Raw genomic sequence first — 20,624 nt, 5'->3', positions numbered from 1 at the left:
AAAACGTTATCTGAACCAGATCAATAAAGCTTACATGTCCAGGCATTGGAGAAGAATGGCACAGGTGTACCCTACCCCTTTGTCATGACAGAGTTAGATCTTTTGCCAACGTTGGAGACTCCAAGTGTCTTTCTACTAGAACAGCGGCGTCATCCAAATTTTCTGTACTAGTTTACGATCGCCCTGAGCTGATCAGGAAACTGAGCCATTTTTCTGTAAATAGGAACCCCCTCCCCGACCAATACAAACAAGAATAGACTTTTAGAATGATTACATCTGTGGTATGTCAGGCAATGTCCATGCTTTGTCTTTATATTAGAGGGAAGACCATTTATATATACAGTATTGCAGGCTAAACCATGTGGCAGCAGTCTGGTATATATTTATTTTATGAGGCAATGGCTTTTTTCATGTATTTCAAACATTCTATCCAATCAAACATGGCTGACATGAGTGAAGAGCGATAGAATGGTAAGCTTGTAGCACCTTATCATATGGAAAACATGGCTTCTAATTCACCAAATGAACAGCAGCAAGCTTAAATGTCACATGTTACATGGAAAGGTCATTGATGCCTTGAGTTTTGCCAACAACTGGTATTAGCAATGTATATAGTGTAAGATAAGCTTCTCTAAAAAGAAATATAAGGTCTTTAGGTTGTTGAGCAGATGTGGATATACGGCTTTTGGCGCATGGAGAAAACATGCATGATGTCTTTTGGGAAATATTTAATTCATGAACAATTGCATGCACTTGATTTATCATAAGCACCAAACCAGTCATAGGGAGCCTGTGGCACCCCATTTCATCTAAAGGGAAGCAAAGTACCGGTGTTGGATGTCTCTGGTGGAAGCAGTCATTGCACAACACAGGCTGCATACTAGGTCGGAGATAGCGAAATTAAACCTTTTGAGTCTATCCTGGAATTAATGGTATCCATATATCTCGCAGCACTCCTTACCGGATATCCTCAAACCGGAATGTTAGTAATGACTGCGGATGGTGCCGCTCATAGTGAAACTTTAATAAAGATGTCACCAGCATGAGAATTCCAACTCCGTGCAAATCTATTTTATTTATAATGTCACTCAAATGATATTTGAGTGACATTATCAATAAAATGGATTTGCACGGAGTTGGAATTCTCGTGCTGGTGACATCTTTATTAAAGTATCCTGGAATTAAATCCCACTTTGTGTCTAGGGTAATGTCGGCTTCCATCTAAAGCATCTAGCACAGTTTTCTAAGGTGACAGATTTTCTATAGAATGTGTACAAGTGAACTTCAGCGGTGTGTCCATCAAGCTTTAGTAAACCATTTGCAAAGCTACATGCAAGCGACAAACCGCGCGCTGCGACATTTTAAAGCACCCTTCAGCTATAGTTTCGAAATTGGGTTGTCATTTTATTACATTCGGTTTTTAACTTGGTTTAGCACAGCTTGGAATTTGTTACAAGTCTGCTAGCAGCTCATTTAAAGCTGAAAACCGAATGTAGAAAGTGACAGCCAGCACTCCCTTATGATCTGCATATAACATTCCCAAACGGACACTGAAGGGTGCCCTAAAGGCCTCAGGAAAGATGCCTGAAGCTCATTGAAAGCTTTGACAAAGGTTTGTAAGAGCTTGCTGTACACATTACATATGTGCAAGCTAAAGCCCATCGGTACAAGCGAAGATGGGGTCCCATGGTATCTATAAATGTATCAAGCCACACCTAGCAATCCATCAGCCCAAAAGTGCTCCATTGTTCACTTCAACAGCTTCATGGAACAGCCTCTACATACACCAGAATTCTGAAAGTACAACTTTTATATTCTGATATGGGGAGGAGGTCATATTTTTTAACTGTTTTTTTAATCGTTTGGAGCAATTGTTATGTTTGTGTTTTTTGCACTGTGATCTGCCTCTTCTTCTTTACAAGGAGGCCGAGGCTGTTTTATAACTGTTCCTTTGTACTTCATGTCTTAATTTCAATAAAAGTGTGAATCTTTTAGAAGTTTGTGTTTTTTTTTTCATGTGTCTTCGCTTGTAAATCTGTTCTTAAGATGAAGGATGATGTTCTTCAGTATGGAAGTGTAAAGTGCAGAAAGCCCTTGCAGTCAATCAGATTGCTGTCTAATGCAGTCAGATCGGTGAGATCATTGCAGAGTATTTTCACTGGGTTACTGGACTGTACACACAGCTTTTTGCTTTGTAAAATGGGAAGGAGGTTGAGGATGGAGAGAGATGAGGCCCTTAAAGTATAAAAATTAATGAAAGCAAATAGGGATGTTCAGATACCAGCATACTTGGCATTTTCACGAGAACTACCAGAGTTGAAGCAGTGGCAACTGGGACCTGGCTCTGGCGCTCCACCGCTGTCCTGAAATCATTAGTCTGTATTGTTTTAGAAAAACTGTCACATGACAGACAAAAATGTATCAGTACTTGTATCTGTAAGTACTTGGACAAGTATCAGTACTTGTACTCGAAAAAATTGTATCGATGCATCCCGAATATATATTTATATAAAAATTAAAATAAATCATACATTAAAACAGATGTAGAAATCCCAGGCGCTCCGTGTGCTCCTTACAAATGACCGCTGCCTCCTAACTTTTGAGTTTTTCTCTAGTCTAGTCTTGGAGCTCGAAAGTATCTGTACTTGTACCAAGTACGGTATTTGGTATCTGAACATCCCTATAAGCAACCCCCCCTCCTCCCGAATAACAGCTGACAAGATAGATGTTCCTACCAAATGATTGCAACCCTCTAGACCCACGTCTCGCATTCAATCAGGTGACTTTCTCTGTTTCCTCACACATTTATGTATGGTGTTGAAAAGACAAGATAAATACTGTCTCAAATAATATATCAATAGTAAACGGTGTTTAATTCCTACCAAAATTATTTCTTTTAGTTTTGGGTAGAACATGGAAGAATTAGGCACTCTGACAGGTTTTGGTTGCTGCCTGGATGCCCATTGGTGAGGTCTCTCCTCCCTTCCTGTTCTCTGGAACAAGAAGTAAGGGATTCTCCACCATTGGACCACAGCCAGAAATAAAAACCTAATAACAAAAACATTTAACTGCTGTTTGTGTCCTATTGAAGTGATTTCCCCTCGCATCCTGTCTCGCTGACCACAGCCATGGTAAGTCAGGTCAAGTAACACTTTGATCCTAGGTGTTTAATGCAACACTATGGAATGAGTGGACCCTTCCAGCACTAAACAAATATTGGGTATCGGCATTTATTTTAATTTTTTGTTGAATGTATTAATGTTTACAAAAGGAACTGTAAGTCCCCGCTCACACCAGGATGCTTGTAGCTCGTATTTTTCAGCATGGAAAAGCTCTGCACAAGAAATCACATTGGTTTCTACTTTCTATAGTCCTCGTTCATGTCTCAGCACAGCACGCTGAGAAAAAAGCCGGTCGCTGGAAAAAGGTACACAAGCTTCTTTTGTTGGGGGCAGACCAGCGCATTTAGGAATTGGAAAAAGGGTCACATTGCGCTGATCTCCCTAAAAGGAAGCGCATATTTGACGGGCTTGTTCAGAGTTTTGCCGTGCTGAAAAATATGTGCTACAAACGCCGACGTTGTGAACGGGGACTAACACTCCCGTAATGTAAACAAGACATGATATCAACTGTGGGTGTGGATCACCTCAATCCACAATATCCAAGATTCCAAGGATCACACATCACTTGTAAGGCACAGCAGATCCACTGAAATCTTTGCATAATGATACTGGTATCAACGAGCAGTATTTGAGGATATACTGTGCACCTTCCAGATAGAAAATAAACCTTGTAAAGTAAACCTATAAAGAAACCTAAAGGATGGCATCCTAGTGTGATCACTAAAGGGTCCACTAGCTGGGCTCTGGAATATCATTCCAGGATTGAAGATTCTCCTGGGGAGGCAGACACTGAGAATAACTGGCCGAACACAAATAGCCGGCTAGTATCCAGCAACCTGAAAAGGAAGAACAGTCATTATAAAGAAGACTAAAAAAAAAAAAGATCTAAAAACACAATTTTTTTTTTTTTTAAGGTGCCTTTGCGGCAAGCGTTATCACTACGCGTGGGGTGATAACGCTTGTCTATCGCTGTATCTGTACACTTGCAGTACAGATAATGTGCAAGAATACGGACAGGCCACCAGAAGACGAGCAGCTTGTCTTCTGGCGCTGTTTACCACAACAAAGATGGCCTCCGAAAAGGAAACCTCATTGCTCGTGGCCATCTTGCGCATGCTCAGTGTGTCCTCGCTACCACAACCAATACGCCACCGGTGTTCTATCGAAAGCTCCAACTTGTCGAGCTCTCCGACTGGTGATGTCACATCCGGTGACTGCCAGTAGGAGACGTACACCAGATGGAGCTAGTGCGCATGGCCATGGAATTGTTGCCAAATTCTCTAACTTTTGACACTGTGCCTGCGTGGCTATCAGCGCATTGGATTCTATAACCTAGTACAGTTATATCTGACGTAGGTTATATTAGGCGATAGCCGCGCAGGCGCAATGGCGACTGTGACTATCGGCTCATCAGAGTCTATAACCTCATACAAAGTTATATATGTCCTACGTTATAGAAGCCAATAGCCTCGCTGGAGCAGTGCCGAGTGTGGTTATAGAATTCGAGGGCGCCACGCAGGCGCTGTGGCAATAGATAGAGATTTGAAAAAAATTCCAAGGGCATACACACTAGCTCCCTCTGGTGTCGATCTCCTACTGGCAGTCACCGGATGTGATGTCACCAGTCGGAGAACTCGACAAGCCCGACCTTTCCAAAGAAGACCGGCACCGAGGTTGATTGTCAGTGCCCATGTTGGTTGTGACAGCGGGGACGTACTGCGCAGTGTGTCCCTGCCTACAACAAAGATGGCTGCCACAGTAAGTTCCGGTATCATCAACCAATGAATGTGCTTAACATCCAATCATTGGTAAATGGTCTGGCGACAGGGTCTTTTTATAGTAGATCTAAACCCTAAGTGGAGGACATTTATTTTGCTATGAAGCTCTGGACATGAGAAACAACTGCCATGTTTTTCTCATCCGTGTGTTTTTTTTTTTTTTGCATCCTCATGCTACTGATCTGCTTCAGCCTCTTGTAACCATTTTCTGTCTACATGCACTCGCTCCAGCTTCAGCTGCGCATCATTGCTGTGGACTGGTTTACCGATTGTGGCAATAGTGGACCATGGTTGTGCAATGTGTGTCGGTACAGCAGCTTGTAGCCTCCACCAGGGACTTGTGTGACAGAATGACAGCAGGGGAGAACAAATTAGAGAAAGTTCACACCCTGTAACAGGAAGTGCCTGAACAAAGACCTCATGGCTGGACACCCTGTAACAGGAAGTAGCTGGACACCCAATAAAAGGAAGTGCCTGAACAAAGACATCAATAACTGGACACACTGTACCAGGAAGTGCCTGAACAAAGACATCAATAACTGGGTACACTGTACCAGGAAGTGCCTGAACAAAGACATAAATAACTGGACATACTGTACCAGGTAGTGCCTGAACAAAGACATCAATAACTGGACACACTGTACCAGGAAGTGCCTGAACAAAGGCATCAATAACTGGACACACTGTACCAGGAAGTGCCTGAACAAAGACATTAATAGCTGGACACCCTTCACCAGGAAGTGCCTATACAAAGACATTAATAACTGGACACCCTATAACAGGAAGTACCTAAACAAAGACATTTATAGCTAGACACCCTGTACCAGGAAGTACCTAAACAAATACATTTATAGCTGGACACTTTGTACCAGGAAGTGCCTGAACAAAGACATTTATAGATTGACACCCTATAACAGGAAGTACCTAAACAAAGACATTTATATTCAGCTCTTTTCTCCAAATAGTTGCCTAGCTGGTGACAACATTGCAGGGATTTTCCCTTTGGCTTTTATAGACGCCTTTCTTCCTTCAAATGATCACACCCACGTATCAGGTCAATAAATATTCATATGACGATACACTGCATCAATATTTTAATCTATGCTACTATGTTACATAATATGATATATTTGTATACTTCTCTTCATGTATATTTATCTATATAGAGCATCCGCTTCTTTCCTCCTGAAGAAGCCCCTATATTGGGCGCAAAACGCGTTGAGGAATATTGGCACACCTTGATACCATGACATTAGGATAATATCGCATTTTTTTGACTCTATATGTTCATTGGATAAGTAATCAATATTGCTGGCATCTTTATAAGAGGGGTCTTGATTATATGCTACAAAATAAAGGAAGAATCACAGTTCTAAGTGTTTTTTTTTTATGCACAATCAAACTTTCTTTTATATTTATGTATAAAATACAGGTGTAATCTTCACTTACTGTGTTATATCAGTGGTGTCTATGATACCTTAAAAGCCCTTATCTTTGCCGTATTACTAGACATTTCCTCTTTGGGTGCGGTATCGCTTTTGCTCCATATTTATCCCCAAATACATTTATAGCCAGACACTCTGTAACAGGAAGTGCCTGAACAAAGACATTTACAGCCGGACACCCTGTAACAGGAAGTGCCTGAACAAAGACCTTTATGGCTGCACACCCTGTAACAGGAAGTCCCTGAACAAAGACATTTAGAGCTGGACACCCTGTAACAGGAAGTGCCTGAACAAAGACCTTAATGGCTGCACACCCTGTAACAGGAAGTGCCTGAACAAAGACATTTATAGCCGGACACTCTGTAACAGGAAGTGCCTGAACAAAGACATTTATAGCCGGACACACTGTACCAGGAAGTGCCTGAACAAAGGCATTTATAGCTGGACACCCTGTACCAGGAAGTACCTGAACAAAGACCTTTATGGCTGGACACCCTGTAACGCAAAGTGCCTGAACAAAGACATTTATAGCAGGACACCCTGCAACAGGAAGTGCCTGAACAAAGATATTTATAGCCGGACACCCGGTAACAGGAAGTGCCTGAACAAAGACCTTTATGGCTTGTCCGTAAGGGTGCGGTTGTCCCTGCTCGGATGCAGACAGGCACCTGTACGGAAGTGCGGTTCGGGTGAGCATAGGGAAGTGTACGGCCGCGTACTCCCATAGAGAAGGACAGGAGCTGAGTACTAATAACACACAGCAACTGTCCTTCCCAGGAGCTGCCCGATACGGCCGAGCACGGAGCTGTGCGGGCCGGCTGTTACTCGTGTGAATGAGGGCTAAGGTATCCCTCTATCCATAGAGTTAATGAGCAATTGAGCCTTGCAGTGTGGTGGGGAAAGGGGTACACTGGCTGGGTATTTTTTTTCTTCTTGTGCCCAGATTTGGGCTTTTAGGCTAAACTCTGGGCAGATATAAAATTAATACAGCTATATTATCAATAATACATTATTTAATGTATTATTTTAAATTCAAAAGCTCCTGTCCTTCTCTATGGGAGTACGCGGCTGTACACTTCCCTATGCTCACCCGAACCGCACTTCCGTACAGGTGCCTGTCTGCATCCGAGCAGGGACACCCGCACCCTTAAGGACGATGTCCTGACGAAGCCCCGTACAATGGGAGGGGTGAAACGCGTCGACAGCTAGACAGCAACTAAACCTGCAGTCACATACTACAAGTGGACATATGATTCTGAAAACTTAACTTAAAAGATTTACCAACCTTGGTAAGAATCCGAAATTGGGGCTGGAGGCTCTCACAGACGGACAGACTATATCCTGAACATCCAGGAGACTTCAAGGGAGACCCACGAGGTGGAAACATCGCTCGTGTCTGCTGTCGGAGATTGTGCAACAGCGGACATCTCCCTGAGGAAATGGCGAGTCGTGCCCATATTGAGGTGGACATTTGAACTGCAGTGGGAAAATCCCCAAGCCGCCCGGACTCTGAGAAGACTACAGTAACGTGAGTGATGAGAAGTGTTACATGTACCCGCTAAGGACATCATTTATATATCACTCTGAGGTAGAGATTTATAACATCTATACTCAACACCAAATAAAAGGAGAAAGAGAAGAAATAAGTCAGGCGGTTGGTTAATTAATGATAATCTAGTGATAATCTGTCCGTGAGAAAACTTCCCTCCCCTCAAAACAAAAGGATTTGTTACACCCCACCACTCTAATTAGAGTAACACATTGCTGATGAGCAGGAAGGAGTTAATAGCACACACGGCTAAATTGAAATCAGTGGCATCCACCACCCTTAACAGAGAACTTAAAATTCCAATAAACAAATGGAAAACAAAAGATAGAATAACTTGGGAGTAAAAGCAAAAATAAATGTCTACGAATTAGGAAGACATCCACACAGGAAATATCAAATAAATAAGCAACATCTAAAAACACCTGTGATTATCCAGTTGAAAACAGAGAAAGTTGGTGTTGCAAGTTATAGATCTGTATAGAATTCTTCATTACATCTGAATAGGGAAACCAGAAGAACATTTTCCTTTTTCGTTGCCTCCCTCCCCCCTTACTCTCCTTGTTTGGGATTCATCCCCTTAATTGTTATAGTTCACGAAAGTGGACACGCGTGTGTAAAGTGAATGGAGGAAAAGAAACCGAAGCAATAGCTATATCGGTTACTTTTCCCGCCATGGTGGGGATACAAGGCTAATATTAATGAGGATCGATCCACATATAATTCATGGCTGCATGTTTTCTATAATGTTTTTAATGGTAATCGGTGAATCCAATGTGCAATAGTATGTGTTTTTTCAATAAAATTATATATTTTTTTACAATCAATTGACGTGTCCGGATCCTTAAGTTGACCGCTTCTAACCCCTTATCTCCTAACGGGTTAACCTTCTTCTTTTTGTTCAAGCAGTGCAAGTACCTGAATTCAACTTGGTTAACAGCCTACTGCCATCTCTGTATGCAGAGCTCAGAGAGGGGCAGAGAGAAGCAGCACAACTAGCCAGTCAGGTGTGTTGCCGTGCAAGCAGCATGCTGATGGAAGGAGGGAACAGAGTGACAGAGAAATTAGCTCATCATTGTTCAGGTCTCCTTCTTGGCCAGACAAGACTGTGCTGTGTGGCACAATTGTGTAAACCTTAAGGACTGGATGGACAGAAATTCAAATCTATTGCCAGGTAATACAGGTTCCATGTATGTATTTCATCTGTGTATTCACCTGTTTGCATGTACAATAATAATAATAATAATAATAATTAATTAATAATATAACAGACATGAATTTCCTTTTCTGACAGTCCAGCAACACTGGGACTCCACACACCACTGTCATCTCCCCCACACCCCCTAGGTGGCGCTGTAGCACTCCGTGCAGTGAGCAGCAGCAGGGACAGGTCATGTGACAGGCAGAGTGTTCAGGCGGCCATGTGTGACAATGGCAGCTGCACATGCAGTACGGAGGAGCGTGCAGGAGCTGGCACAGGAGGTCCGGGGTGAGAAGTCACGGTCACTGTGATATTACTTCATAGATAGGCAGCACTGCATGTGACAGGAGCCATAGGAGAGGGCATATGAGGTGTAGAACGTGGAAATCACACTGCTGCATATAACGGCCTCATTGCCACTTATAAGAGGTCTGTCCTTGAAATGACGTTCTAGTGTATTGTTAGTGAATGTGCGTGAACGCAGCACGTGATTATATGTCCAATGTACACTGATGTCTTTGTAATGTCTCTATATACACTATATCTAATACACACTGTCACTACATGTGGGAGGGGATCTGCAGTAGCTTTCAGTACCCCCTCCTTAGCCCAAATGCCAGGCTGTTGTGATCAGAGCAGAGCTTCAGCACTTCCAGGTTAAAGACTCCTAAAGAGATCCTTGCCATTTCCCGAACAGCTGTGGCCGGTTCACAATTAGCTGCTGGAATGCACTTGATCGCATCCTGGCCGGCTCCCTGCATTCTGGGGCGTGGCGTTGCATTTAAATTAATTGCATTGCGATCGCTCGCACCAGAATGCGTGGCACATGAATGCCTGCGTTGTGATCTCAAAAATTAGTACAAGCACTATTTTTTGCTCTTACCGGAAAGGTTTACTCAGAGTAAACCTTTCAGGGAGAAAATGCCTCTCTCGCGGACATCAGGGAGCTGCTGTCCAAAAGAGGGAGACTCCCTGAACATCAGGGAGACTTGAGATCCCTGTGAACCGGCCCTTAAACATAGTGGTAACTTCAGCTCCAAAAGTTGATTCCAACTCTCTTTTTTTTTAGCCAAAACCATCCAACCAAATTTTTTTTTAGATGTGTATAGAATGGTAAAGTGTTAGGATCTATCATATTGTTTTGTACCTACTTGATGAGATTTCCTCTCACTTCCTGTTCTGTCTGACACCCTGTCACCATACTAGTGAGTGGAAATCCTCCCAATGTATGATGTGATTTTTAGGTCCTGTTCATTGTTGCAAATGGGGCCAATTTCATGAGTCTCACAACTTGCTGCATGAGACTGATGTGTAATCGCCCATGCTGCAACTACCTGCAGGCGATCGCCCCTGATACACAGTGTTGATGTCCTGGGGCAATCGCCCACATGTAATCTCAGCATGTTCTGTTACTTGCGGACGCTGTCATTGCTTTGTATAGCACTTTCTGTTCACGTGAGACTCATCCAGTCGGCTTCATTCGCAAGTGTGAATGGGCCCTGAGGTCGTTCCCCAAAGTGACATGAGTTTAATTAAATGTCACGTGTGATAACTTCCTATCCTCTGTAGAGCTCCATGGATCAGACGGTATCTCTTACTTGGAGGATCCTCCAACGGCACTACAGTTTCATCGGGATTGGCTGAGTCCGAACAGACCATGCATTATACGCAATGCCTTCAACCACTGGCCAGCCCTACACAAGTGGACGTTCGATTACCTCCGGTACGGAAGCTGTAGCTCTGACAATTTTCAGGTATAGGTGATGTTCTTATACATTATTTATGTGCAGATAATTTGTTCTTACTGGTGTGATAAGGTAGGTGTGTCACCACTTCAGGTAAAATGATGATAGTACTTTGTGAAAATGTCTTGGAATACCACATCATTGAAATGCATGTAAACCAACATTTCTTTTGTTGTTTTTAGTAGTATAGGAAGCAAGAGGACATGTTTCCAAATCCAGGAGAAATCATGAGTGCATCTGTAGTTACCGTTTTCTCTTAGTCCCCCTGCAAAGTCCCACAAATACCTGTTGATCCTGCCAGTGAAGTTCAGCTTCTCGTGGTGGTGTGGCAGTGATGCTGCAGGGCTCCTGAATTCAGAGCAGAGTTGTTTAACAACCATGGATTACAGTAAGGCACACATTACAGTATTGTTTTATGTTAAAAAATCTGAGGGTTTAATGCCACTTTAAGTCACTGATCTGGAAAAAGCATGGAGCAAATGAAATCAGAAGAGAGTCACTGTTCACAATGTGCATATCTGTTTTGGGTCAGTGACTGGGAAGGTGGGTTTGGAAACTTGTCCTCTTGCTTCCTGTTGATCGGTATAACAGCCATGAAACGAAGAAAAGAAGAATTCAGCAATGGTGGTGTATGTATATTTTCAGTGCAGGTTTTCAGCTCAAGTGTTAAGATCCTTTTGCCTTGTAAATGTAGTTGTGCATTTTTTTAAAGGGGCGTGAGTAATTTCTTTTATGAATACCTGTTGATCTTGTCACTTTCTGCTCTCTATGAGACCACCAGCTCCCAATGCTGCATGCCAATGGTCACCCTATGCTTTCTGCCAATCTGCTCCAGTCAATGACCACTGCTGGTTGATGGACAGCTTTGCCTGTTACAGGAAGAGGAATATATCCATTCAACATATGTTATGCTTGTTGTTTTTCTTGTATGAATCTCCCTTGTGTAGACATCCAAGACTAATGCTGGACTTTGCCATTTTGGATGTGATGTCAGCAGACTCAGAGCTGTCACTCATGTTACATTCTATAGTATTCCACTTCGCTCCTCCCTGGCTGCTACATAAAAGTTTCTCTAGGCAGGTGAAGGGAGAAGCAGAGGAAGTGGGTCAGCACAGACAATATTTACAGCGTTCACAAAAGGGTGAATAGTTTGGAGAAGGAAGGAGAAGTGAACAATCTAGGACAACATAGCTGAACTGGAAGAATTCTCCAATTCAGCTCACTTTCCATATCAGCGATGTTGTCCTAGATTGCTCACTTCTCCTGCCATCTCCAAACTCTTCACCCTTTTGTGAATAACCCTGATACACTCTCCCAGAAGAAGACAGGGCTATGAGATGCAATGGGAGAGGGATTTGTGCTAGCGAATCGACACTTTCCAGGGGGGTCAATTTCCTAGCAAGTTCAAAGGCACATTGCTAGTCAATAGAAAATGTTTATATGAGTATACATATTAGAAAGTAATCATCAATGTATGTGTTGCAGATGTTAAAAACCTTTAATAAAAATCTATTATGAAAAAAGAAAATGTTTATAGAAAGGAAAATGCTGCCAGTATTCATTTAAAATTCTTGATTTTTGCTGTTCTTTTGCATGCAGTTTTATTATGATGGTGACAGGGTCTCCTTACTACTGATAATAGCCTTGTTTCTATATATAGGACCTGTGTAGGATCTAAGTGTGTGAGCGTGGCTGTAACTCCTAATGGTTATGCCGATGCTGTATACAAGGACAGATTTGTCATGCCCCAGGAGCGATCCATGAAGCTGGTGGATGTCTTGGATCTCATTGAGAAGAAAACCAGCAGCCCAGGAGTGTATTACATTCAGAAACAGTGCTCCAATCTGACAGAGGAGTTCCCAGAGCTGATAGGAGATGTGGAGAGTCATATACCATGGATGAGTGAGGCTTTAGGTAAGTCCTTGCTGTGATCAATCCATGCTGTCCTGTTATAGAGATTAGCTGTGTGATGTCATTGTACTAATGTATTACTTCCATAGTCTCCAAACCCAGTGCTGTTCTGTTCACGTCTACTCTTTTGTTTGTTATATGTATTAAGAAAATAAAAAACAAAAACCCTGTAAAACAAGCATTGAAGCCACAAAAAATATATCTAAAGGAAAAACGTTCTTTTTGCATAGTAAGGAATTATTAAAACCCCTGACAACATGTTATTGCCTCCTATTACCACACTGTAGAGATTTGCGCTCTTTGTTCGTTTTAGTGATCATTGTCACCGGTACTGAAAGTTAGGGACAATCGGAACAAGGATGGAAGGATGTCTTCTCATTTTCCAGCAGTGTCTTGAGATGGGAATTTAAAGAAAAATTGCTCAAAGGAAAACCGCAAACAACAACAACCACCCCTGACAGGCTTTTAAACATTTCCCTGCTCTATCCAAAACGAAATAAGAGGACTGTTTAAAAGTGTTGCCAGTGTGCACTACAGTTTAAACATGTTTCTGTTTAGTTTGTAATGATATATTATTTTACATGGAAAGTCCTATATGCTCATTACAGATGCAGGTTTTGCTTCCTGCTTTGCGGTGTATATAATGGTTGTGTATTACTGCATCTTCCCACGATGCAAGTGTACAGGTCAGCCAACACAATGACAACCATGCACTCCCAGTGTGACTGATGTATCTTACTAGCTGTCAGAGCACAGGTCAGAGACACTGGTCCCCACTATTCACATTTATATGCATTTCCACTAGCCTCTGAAAGATCTGTGTACATTTTGCACATAGGCATGGCATTCCTAGCAAGAAAAGAGAAGAACACGATTAATACATTTACCCTCTTCTAAAAATGTTAACAATGCTGTCTTCTTTTCTGCTACTAGGAAAGCACCCAGATGCTGTTAATTTCTGGCTGGGAGAGTCTGCAGCAGTGACTTCATGTGAGTTATATTTACAATGATAAAAGATATGATCAAAATGTAACATTAAGCTCTGAGGTGCTTACAGGGAGCAAAGTCTGTACTATATACCCAGTACATCAAATTTGCATAGAAGTATTGCAGTCACTGTTTCGGTATTCTGACAACTGCACATCCATGCTGTGAGAATACAAAGTCCAGTGTAAAGGTGCCCATACACCTTACGATTATCGTACGATAATCGTATTCGATCGACTTTTCGTACGACAATCGTAACGTGTGAATAGAGTGCCCGACCGATAGTACTGTACAATCGTACGACTTTTGACGGTCAAGCATGTTTGAAAACTTTGGTTGATCGTACGATGTTCGCATGGTTGGTGGCGTTTCCGTCCGTCAAAAGTCGTACGATTAACACTGCGCATGCGCAAACGAAAATAATTGCGGTCAATTACCGCAAGTCGTCCAGGTGTTTTTTTCTAACTACCGCTGATTGAACCTTGCGATAATCGGGGCAGGATGGGGCCGTCGTACGAAAATCGTACGACGGTTCGATCATCGGACGAAAAGTTTCGTCCGATAATCGCAAGGTGTATGGGCACCTTTAGGCCACCTAAGTTTAAGCTGTTGCCCGGAGTCAGGACTTTGTTTCCTCAAGTCAGAGCCTTCAGCTAAGAGAACGTTAGCAGCACCACAGAGACATTATCAGAGGCAGCAGTATCATAGTCTCACACTGCAGATACACAACTATGAAGCTGTAGGTACAAGAGTGCCTAAGCACATTCACATACCAGGTAGTGCACTCCTTTTTTTTTAATGAGGAATTCTATACAAAAGTAGATGTTTCAGGGCACTTGTTAGGCACAATTAATATTTCATTTTTAAGTTCAGTTTAGCTTTGAACTGAACATGTTGCTTTGACATGCATGGGTTCACTTTAAGAAGGATGTAAAAGGGAATAGAGCAGATTGATAGGTGTGGACACCAGCACTTTACTTCCTTTCCTCCAGTGTGTGCAGTATGTACAAAGCTTTCCTGTAGTGGACAGGGAGGGATACCTTCTTTCTAAATGGTTAAATCAGCTGTTTTTTCTTTTTACAGTACATAAAGACCACTACGAGAACCTATATTGTGTCATCTCTGGAGAAAAGCACTTTATTCTTCACCCACCAACTGACCGACCGTTTATCCCATATGGTATGTCGAGTATGGGGGGAAAAAAAAATCCTGCTGGGGCTGATTCACTTGAGTTCCATAAACAGACCATTCACTCATTAATAAATAGGATGAAGTTGTGATCACTTTAATCAAAATAATCATGTGCTAGCAATTTGTTCTCACACATGTTAGGGTATTCGTTAAAGTGAACATAGGTTCACCTCATTGACTTTCCTTCACTTTTCAAAGCGAGCTGTCTCTAAACCTTTGTTAAAGGGTAACTTCACTTTAAAAATAAAAAATGCAGGAAACGTAGGAAATAGGGTAGTATGTTAAATACTTCTACGGTCATGCTGCCTAGGGTCATTTATGGATTGAGTTATGCCGATGCCACAATTTCATGTACCATTGTATGTTACTATTCACCTGTCTTTTCATAAATAAAGAGTTAAAAAAAAATGAATATAGCATATATAATTGGCGCACAAGCCATTTTGTAATTTAATATTATAAAAAAATTACCTTTCCATTTAAAACTATCTGCTGTAATGTTCTACATCTGTCTAAAAAATGAAATGCAATATGGCAACCTGGAGGCATGCTGTACACACACAGTTGCCGTACACAGTTGGGGTACAGAAGCCCCCCAGAAATGTTACTTCCTCCTTCTGTGATTGGCTGGCTTATTTTCCTAGCACTGTGCACGAAGATACAAGTTTGGTATCCCTTGCAAGTGGAATTGTATTTTTCGGTGAGATACCCCCTAAGGGTCAATTACTACTAAAGGGATACAGACACTGCACCTTTGTCATTAGAACCCAGAAAGGCCACCAGCTGATTATAATGAACACAGACCCTCCCATTCAGAGATCAGTTTGGAAAGGACATGCTGCAACAAATAGCTATTTCTTAAGAACAGAAACAGGCAGGAAATCTGCAACAAAGTTTGTTAAAATCCTTGTAATGATCGCTTCTCGGCCTTTTGGCTAAGATCAAGTGTAGTATCTGTTCTTATCAGTTTTCAGGGAAGAAAGGCATCGATCCACCGGGACAGAGAGATGCTCGGTATTCCCTGATGTGATTGGTGGGTACTGGAGGGGCCTCCTTTCCTCCTGGGTTGATTCTGGTCCGGTTACGCCGGGCTTGTCCCCAGTTGTAAGCAGGAGGCTCTGAAGGTGCTAATGCCTCCTGAGAGAATGGGTGCGAAGCTTGATCAAGGCTAGAGGGTTCGGGGGCGGCAGAAGCCCGTGGTGTTGTGCCCCCTGGGGGTGGCGTCCCAGGGGTGCGCAGAAAGTTACATGGGTATGGGACCCCACTTGACTCACTGTGCACTTGGTCACACACCACATTGCATATTTTCTGCACTTCGCCTCCAAGACAGGCCTTATGGCTAGTCTGGGGCAATATTTTTGCACTCTGGCCCCTAAGGCCTGTCAGAGTTGTGCACTGGCACTTTAGATTATTTAAGCACTCTATCCACGTTTGGCACTTTTTTATTTTAAATTTTGACCCACAGATGCGAAAGGTGCAGGTTTCTTCGGGGCCTATTCCTGACGCTGGGAGGAGATTCTGTGCCTCGAACGGGGTTCTCTGTCTCCTCCCACCCAGGAGGTGGGTTTCTCTTCGGGAGATCCCACTTGCCTAGTACTGAGGGGGACCTGTTTCGGCAGGTCCCCAAAGGAAATGGTCCACGGCCTTCGGGTTGGTGGGCCACCAGTCTCAACCCCTGTCAGGAGCCTTGCGCCCCGGGGGGTCGGGAAAGTAGGTCCCTTCTTTCGAAGGACCTTGCACCCTTGTGCACGTTTTTTGTGTGCTGTGATATCACGGTTCACTTTTTTTGTTCACAGGGGCAAGTTTTGATGCACGTCCACGGGCTTCGATATAAAAAAAAAGAGAAAAAAAGAAAAGAAAAAAAAAATCCTTGTAATGTACATTGATCACCCCGAGGGGATTGATTTTTGTTGTAACAAAAGTGGAATTACTCTTTACATCACCCCACAGTGGAATGGATGTAGGGACAGTTTGTGTGAACAGTTTCCTGTAAGGTATTTATTACCATTTTACTTTTTTTCAGTTTCATTAAAAGCTAAATCTGTATTTTCAATTTGTTTCAGAGCTATACCAGCCAGCAACGTACCAAGTTAGTGAAGATGGATCATTTCAAGTAGTTGATGAGGAATCTACAGACAAGGTAACACATTAAAAGGAGAATTATGAGGCGAGTGATTTTTACTCAGCCTCATAATCTGAGCCGACCTGTGACAATGAAACTGTCACAGGTCGGCTAAGTAGATCGGGAAACGAGCGAACACATAACGTCGCTTGCTCACTTCTCGATCTATCCTGCAGAGAGCAGTGACTGTCACTTACGGCTCCCTGCAGGGATCCTCCCTCCCCTGTCCGATCCTCCAGAGCTGACTGGCGGAACGGACGTGGGAGGGGGCGGGTACAGCTGGCTCTGCCTCTATATAGGCAGAGCCAGCTGTCACTCACGCAGCTGGGTTGGATCCAGACAGAATTGTCAGGATCCGCTCCGGCTGCAGCGTCTCAGTATACCGCGAGCTATACTGAGCTTTGGGTGACGGGAGGACGCTAGTTTGTGTCCTCCCGTTACCCTTAGGAGAACTATGGGGAAAAGCCCTAACCCCGTAGTTCTCCTTTAAGTTAATATTCAGGAATCAAATAGCAATTGGAAACTTTCAATCACGGAATTAAATCATCATAGGATCGAATGGAGAGTGTACATTGCATGGCAGGGCCCCACTCAGAAAATTCTGACAAGGGACACTGTGGTTTTGTGGGCGATATCTAGCTGGGGAACGGAGGCAGGTCAAGGTGCAATATAAGTGGCGTAGTTACACTTTTAGTACCCAACACGGTTGCTTGCCTATCTCATTTGACTTTGTTGTTGGGGCCTGATTTTCTATGACTTCCTGAGCTCCATCAACTGCCACCCTCTTCTGCAACGAGAGTGACTTTACTGACTATAGTCAGACTTATTGAACAGTGGAATGGTAGTAGACAGGGTTACCCACGAAATCAGAGAAATTCAGGCGCTGACAACTTGAATCAAGACAAAATTCTCATAGAATCTGTAAATGAAGGTTATATGGGTTGTTAGACAGTTGTAGCCATCCAAAGTTTCCAATTGTATCATATTTCTTGATATGTTCAATAATCGATTATAATCGATTATGTCGATTAGTTCTTGCAGCCCTAGTTCCTTTTGTGATTAGCAAATCTATTTTTCCTCTTGTCAGGTGCCTTGGATCCCTGTTGATCCACTGGATCCAGATCTAAGTATGTACCCAGCATATAGTCAGACACGACCACTCCATGTCACTGTAAGGGCAGGAGAAATGCTGTATCTACCCTCTCTGTGGTTTCACCATGTGCGCCAGTCCCATGGCTGCATTGCAGGTAAGATGTAGTATTGGAAGATTGCTTTTCAGAAGGAGAGGATTCAAGGCTCAAAAATAAAATTGTGACGGGTCCCCTTTATTTCTTTAAGAGCGATATTAATGTCACAAGGACCACCGACATTGGTCACTGCGACCACTGATTGTCTGCTCTTGGGAGATGAGCTCTGTGCAGTAGTTGGTGGTTTGATGCCATATGTGACAATTCTATTTTCCAGGCATATCAGAAATGGGTTTGTAGAGATGATTATAGCACAGCTTAGACTTTTTATCACAGCCAGTATCAGTAGATCTACTGTACATTACTGTTAAGTTTTGGCCCATATACATGCTGTGGGTTATTTTTTTCCCAATAGCTAAGTGATTAAAAAAGGGGCTGTCATTTTGGATGAAAACTAATGCTGAATATTTTATATTAGGAATGCACCGATACCTTTTTTTCGGTTTCGAGTACAAGTACCGATATTTATATTTCGGTACTCGCCAATACCGGTACTTCCGCTAGCATGGAGCCAGCTTCCCAGGCAATCAAGAAGCTGGGTGGCGGGTAATGAATGACACGCTGCCCGTCTTCTTGATTGCCTGGGAAGCCAGCCAAATAGCATGGAGCCGGCTTCCCAATGTTTGGCCGGCTCAATGCTGATTGGGCAAAGTACCCACCGTACAAGTACTCGCCCAAATACCCAGTATCGGCACTGATACTAGTATTGGTGCATGTCTATTTCATATATAATTGTTTTGCTTAGCTCAGTACAGTTTTTTGGGATAAGATAAAATTGTTACTCTCCCCATCTTCTATTTCCCTCAAGCTGCTTATTTTGTTTTACATTACCTACCCCTTTTATCTGTTTCTTTTTATCATAATGTGTGAATTTGTAGCCCTCACTCCTATTTTCACTCTTCGAGGCCTTCTTAAGCCTCTTCCAGCAGATGTTTTCTTTTAATTACTTTAAGATGATCACTTTAAAATTGTCAAGAGTACGCAACTTTACCTACAATACCGCATTTTGTCTCTGGCAGCTATGTGCAGGCAAGTCGGTTACAAACATTTGGGGGAATTTATCGAAAGCAGAGCAGACAAAATCTGGAGCAGATGTGCATTTCAACCAATAAGCTTCTCTGTTCAGTTAAAATCTGAAAAGGAAAATTGGCTGATTGGTTGCCATGCACCGCTGCTCCAGATTTTGTCTGCTCCAGTTTTGATAAATTCCCTTCATTGTGTTTGGGAGCAACATCTGGTACACTGACAGCTATCTTTGCAAAGTCTGAGCCCATGGTTGTTGATGCTTCAGTCCACATCATAACCCCTTTCTTTCCACCTGTCAATAAAGATAATAATGTACATTGGCTATGAAAACAGAGCCGGAGCTGTTATCCTGAAACAGTGAGCGTTCCTTCCTCATAGGTTTGGTGGTATTCCTTCTTAATGGCACCCCAGCACACCTTGCCAATGGACGCGTGTTTTAGTGCATCAGAAAGCACAGTAACATACCATCACATGTGCCGCACTGCGTTAAAAAATAGTAAAATGCAACTTTTATGGTGGTAGCCCATAAAAATCAATAAGCTTCCCTATGTGCAATGCATGCGAATGCACCACAGATGTGTAAACCCTGCCTTAGAGTTTAGAGCTGCAAAAGTCGCTGAAAACAGTCATTTGAAGCACCCAGAATTAAACTTGTCATAGAGAACAGTGTGTCTGTTTGTCAGATTGGTCTCTTAGCAGTAAAAGTGTGTCATAATTCATACATCTAGCTCAGTATATATATATATATATATATCTTTGTGAGCTGAGTGCCTAATGGTAAACATTATTATATAGTATAATGGTATTGTTTGTGTCTGCCGACCTCCTACATGAATAATATAGCTCTGACATTCTTTTTCTCTTTTAAACAGTGAATTACTGGTACGACATGGAGTATGACATCAAATATCATTATTTCCAGCTCCTCGACTCTCTCGCTAATGTCATCAAGAACTCCTGATTGAATATAAAGCATGAAGCCAACATGGAAGAGAAGATGATGTGACTGTCTTATGCTGCTGTATTTAATTCTAGCACAGATGAAGACTATAGTATATAGTTATGGAAGCAGACATTGCAATGTGTTGAAGCCATCGGGAGAGAAATGATTTCCACCACAGGATATCAGTCATCTAAGACTACACTGCCACCAGAATCTGATTATAGCTGTTACTGATTGTACAATCAGATTGTAACTTGTATGGGAAGTTTAAGAGCATTGTTGGTCACTATTTAAAGGCACAGTTCATTCATAGTCGGTTCTCTGGGAATGTAAAGCTTCTGGTTTTAGGATGACTGATGG

At 42.6% G+C, this 20,624-nt stretch overlaps 1 protein-coding gene across 2 annotated transcripts; it reads left to right on the top strand.

Annotated features, from left to right (window-relative positions):
- Window positions 1-9,297: 9,297 nt before the first annotated feature.
- JMJD7 (jumonji domain containing 7) lies at window positions 9,298-20,419 on the top strand. Of its 2 annotated transcripts, XM_018560063.1 has the most exons (8): window positions 9,298-9,380; window positions 10,662-10,815; window positions 12,498-12,751; window positions 13,682-13,738; window positions 14,819-14,914; window positions 16,990-17,066; window positions 18,136-18,295; window positions 20,194-20,419. In XM_018560063.1, the coding sequence occupies exons 1-8, from the start codon at window positions 9,323-9,325 to the stop codon at window positions 20,280-20,282; spliced, it is 945 nt and encodes a 314-aa protein (XP_018415565.1). In that variant the 5' UTR covers window positions 9,298-9,322; the 3' UTR covers window positions 20,283-20,419. The 2 variants fall into 2 exon arrangements, with proteins under 2 accessions (XP_018415565.1, XP_018415566.1); XM_018560064.1 differs by lacking the exon at window positions 9,298-9,380 and having other exon boundaries at window positions 10,674-10,846.
- The last annotated feature ends 205 nt before the right edge of the window (window positions 20,420-20,624 follow it).

Source organism: Nanorana parkeri, unplaced genomic scaffold (assembly GCF_000935625.1).
Source record: "Nanorana parkeri isolate BGI_ZX_2015 unplaced genomic scaffold, ASM93562v1 scaffold430, whole genome shotgun sequence".
NCBI lineage: Eukaryota > Metazoa > Chordata > Amphibia > Anura > Dicroglossidae > Nanorana > Nanorana parkeri.
This window is presented reverse-complemented; position numbering and strand designations above follow the sequence as displayed.

Coding starts and splice junctions, on each gene's coding strand:
- JMJD7 (XM_018560063.1), top strand. CDS start 9,323: ATGGCAGCTGCACATGCAGTACGGAGGAGCGTGCAGGAGCTGGCACAG. Junction 9,381..10,661: donor GCTGGCACAGGAGGTCCGGG/GTGAGAAGTCAC, acceptor TATCCTCTGTAG/AGCTCCATGGATCAGACGGT. Junction 18,296..20,193: donor GTCCCATGGCTGCATTGCAG/GTAAGATGTAGT, acceptor TCTTTTAAACAG/TGAATTACTGGTACGACATG.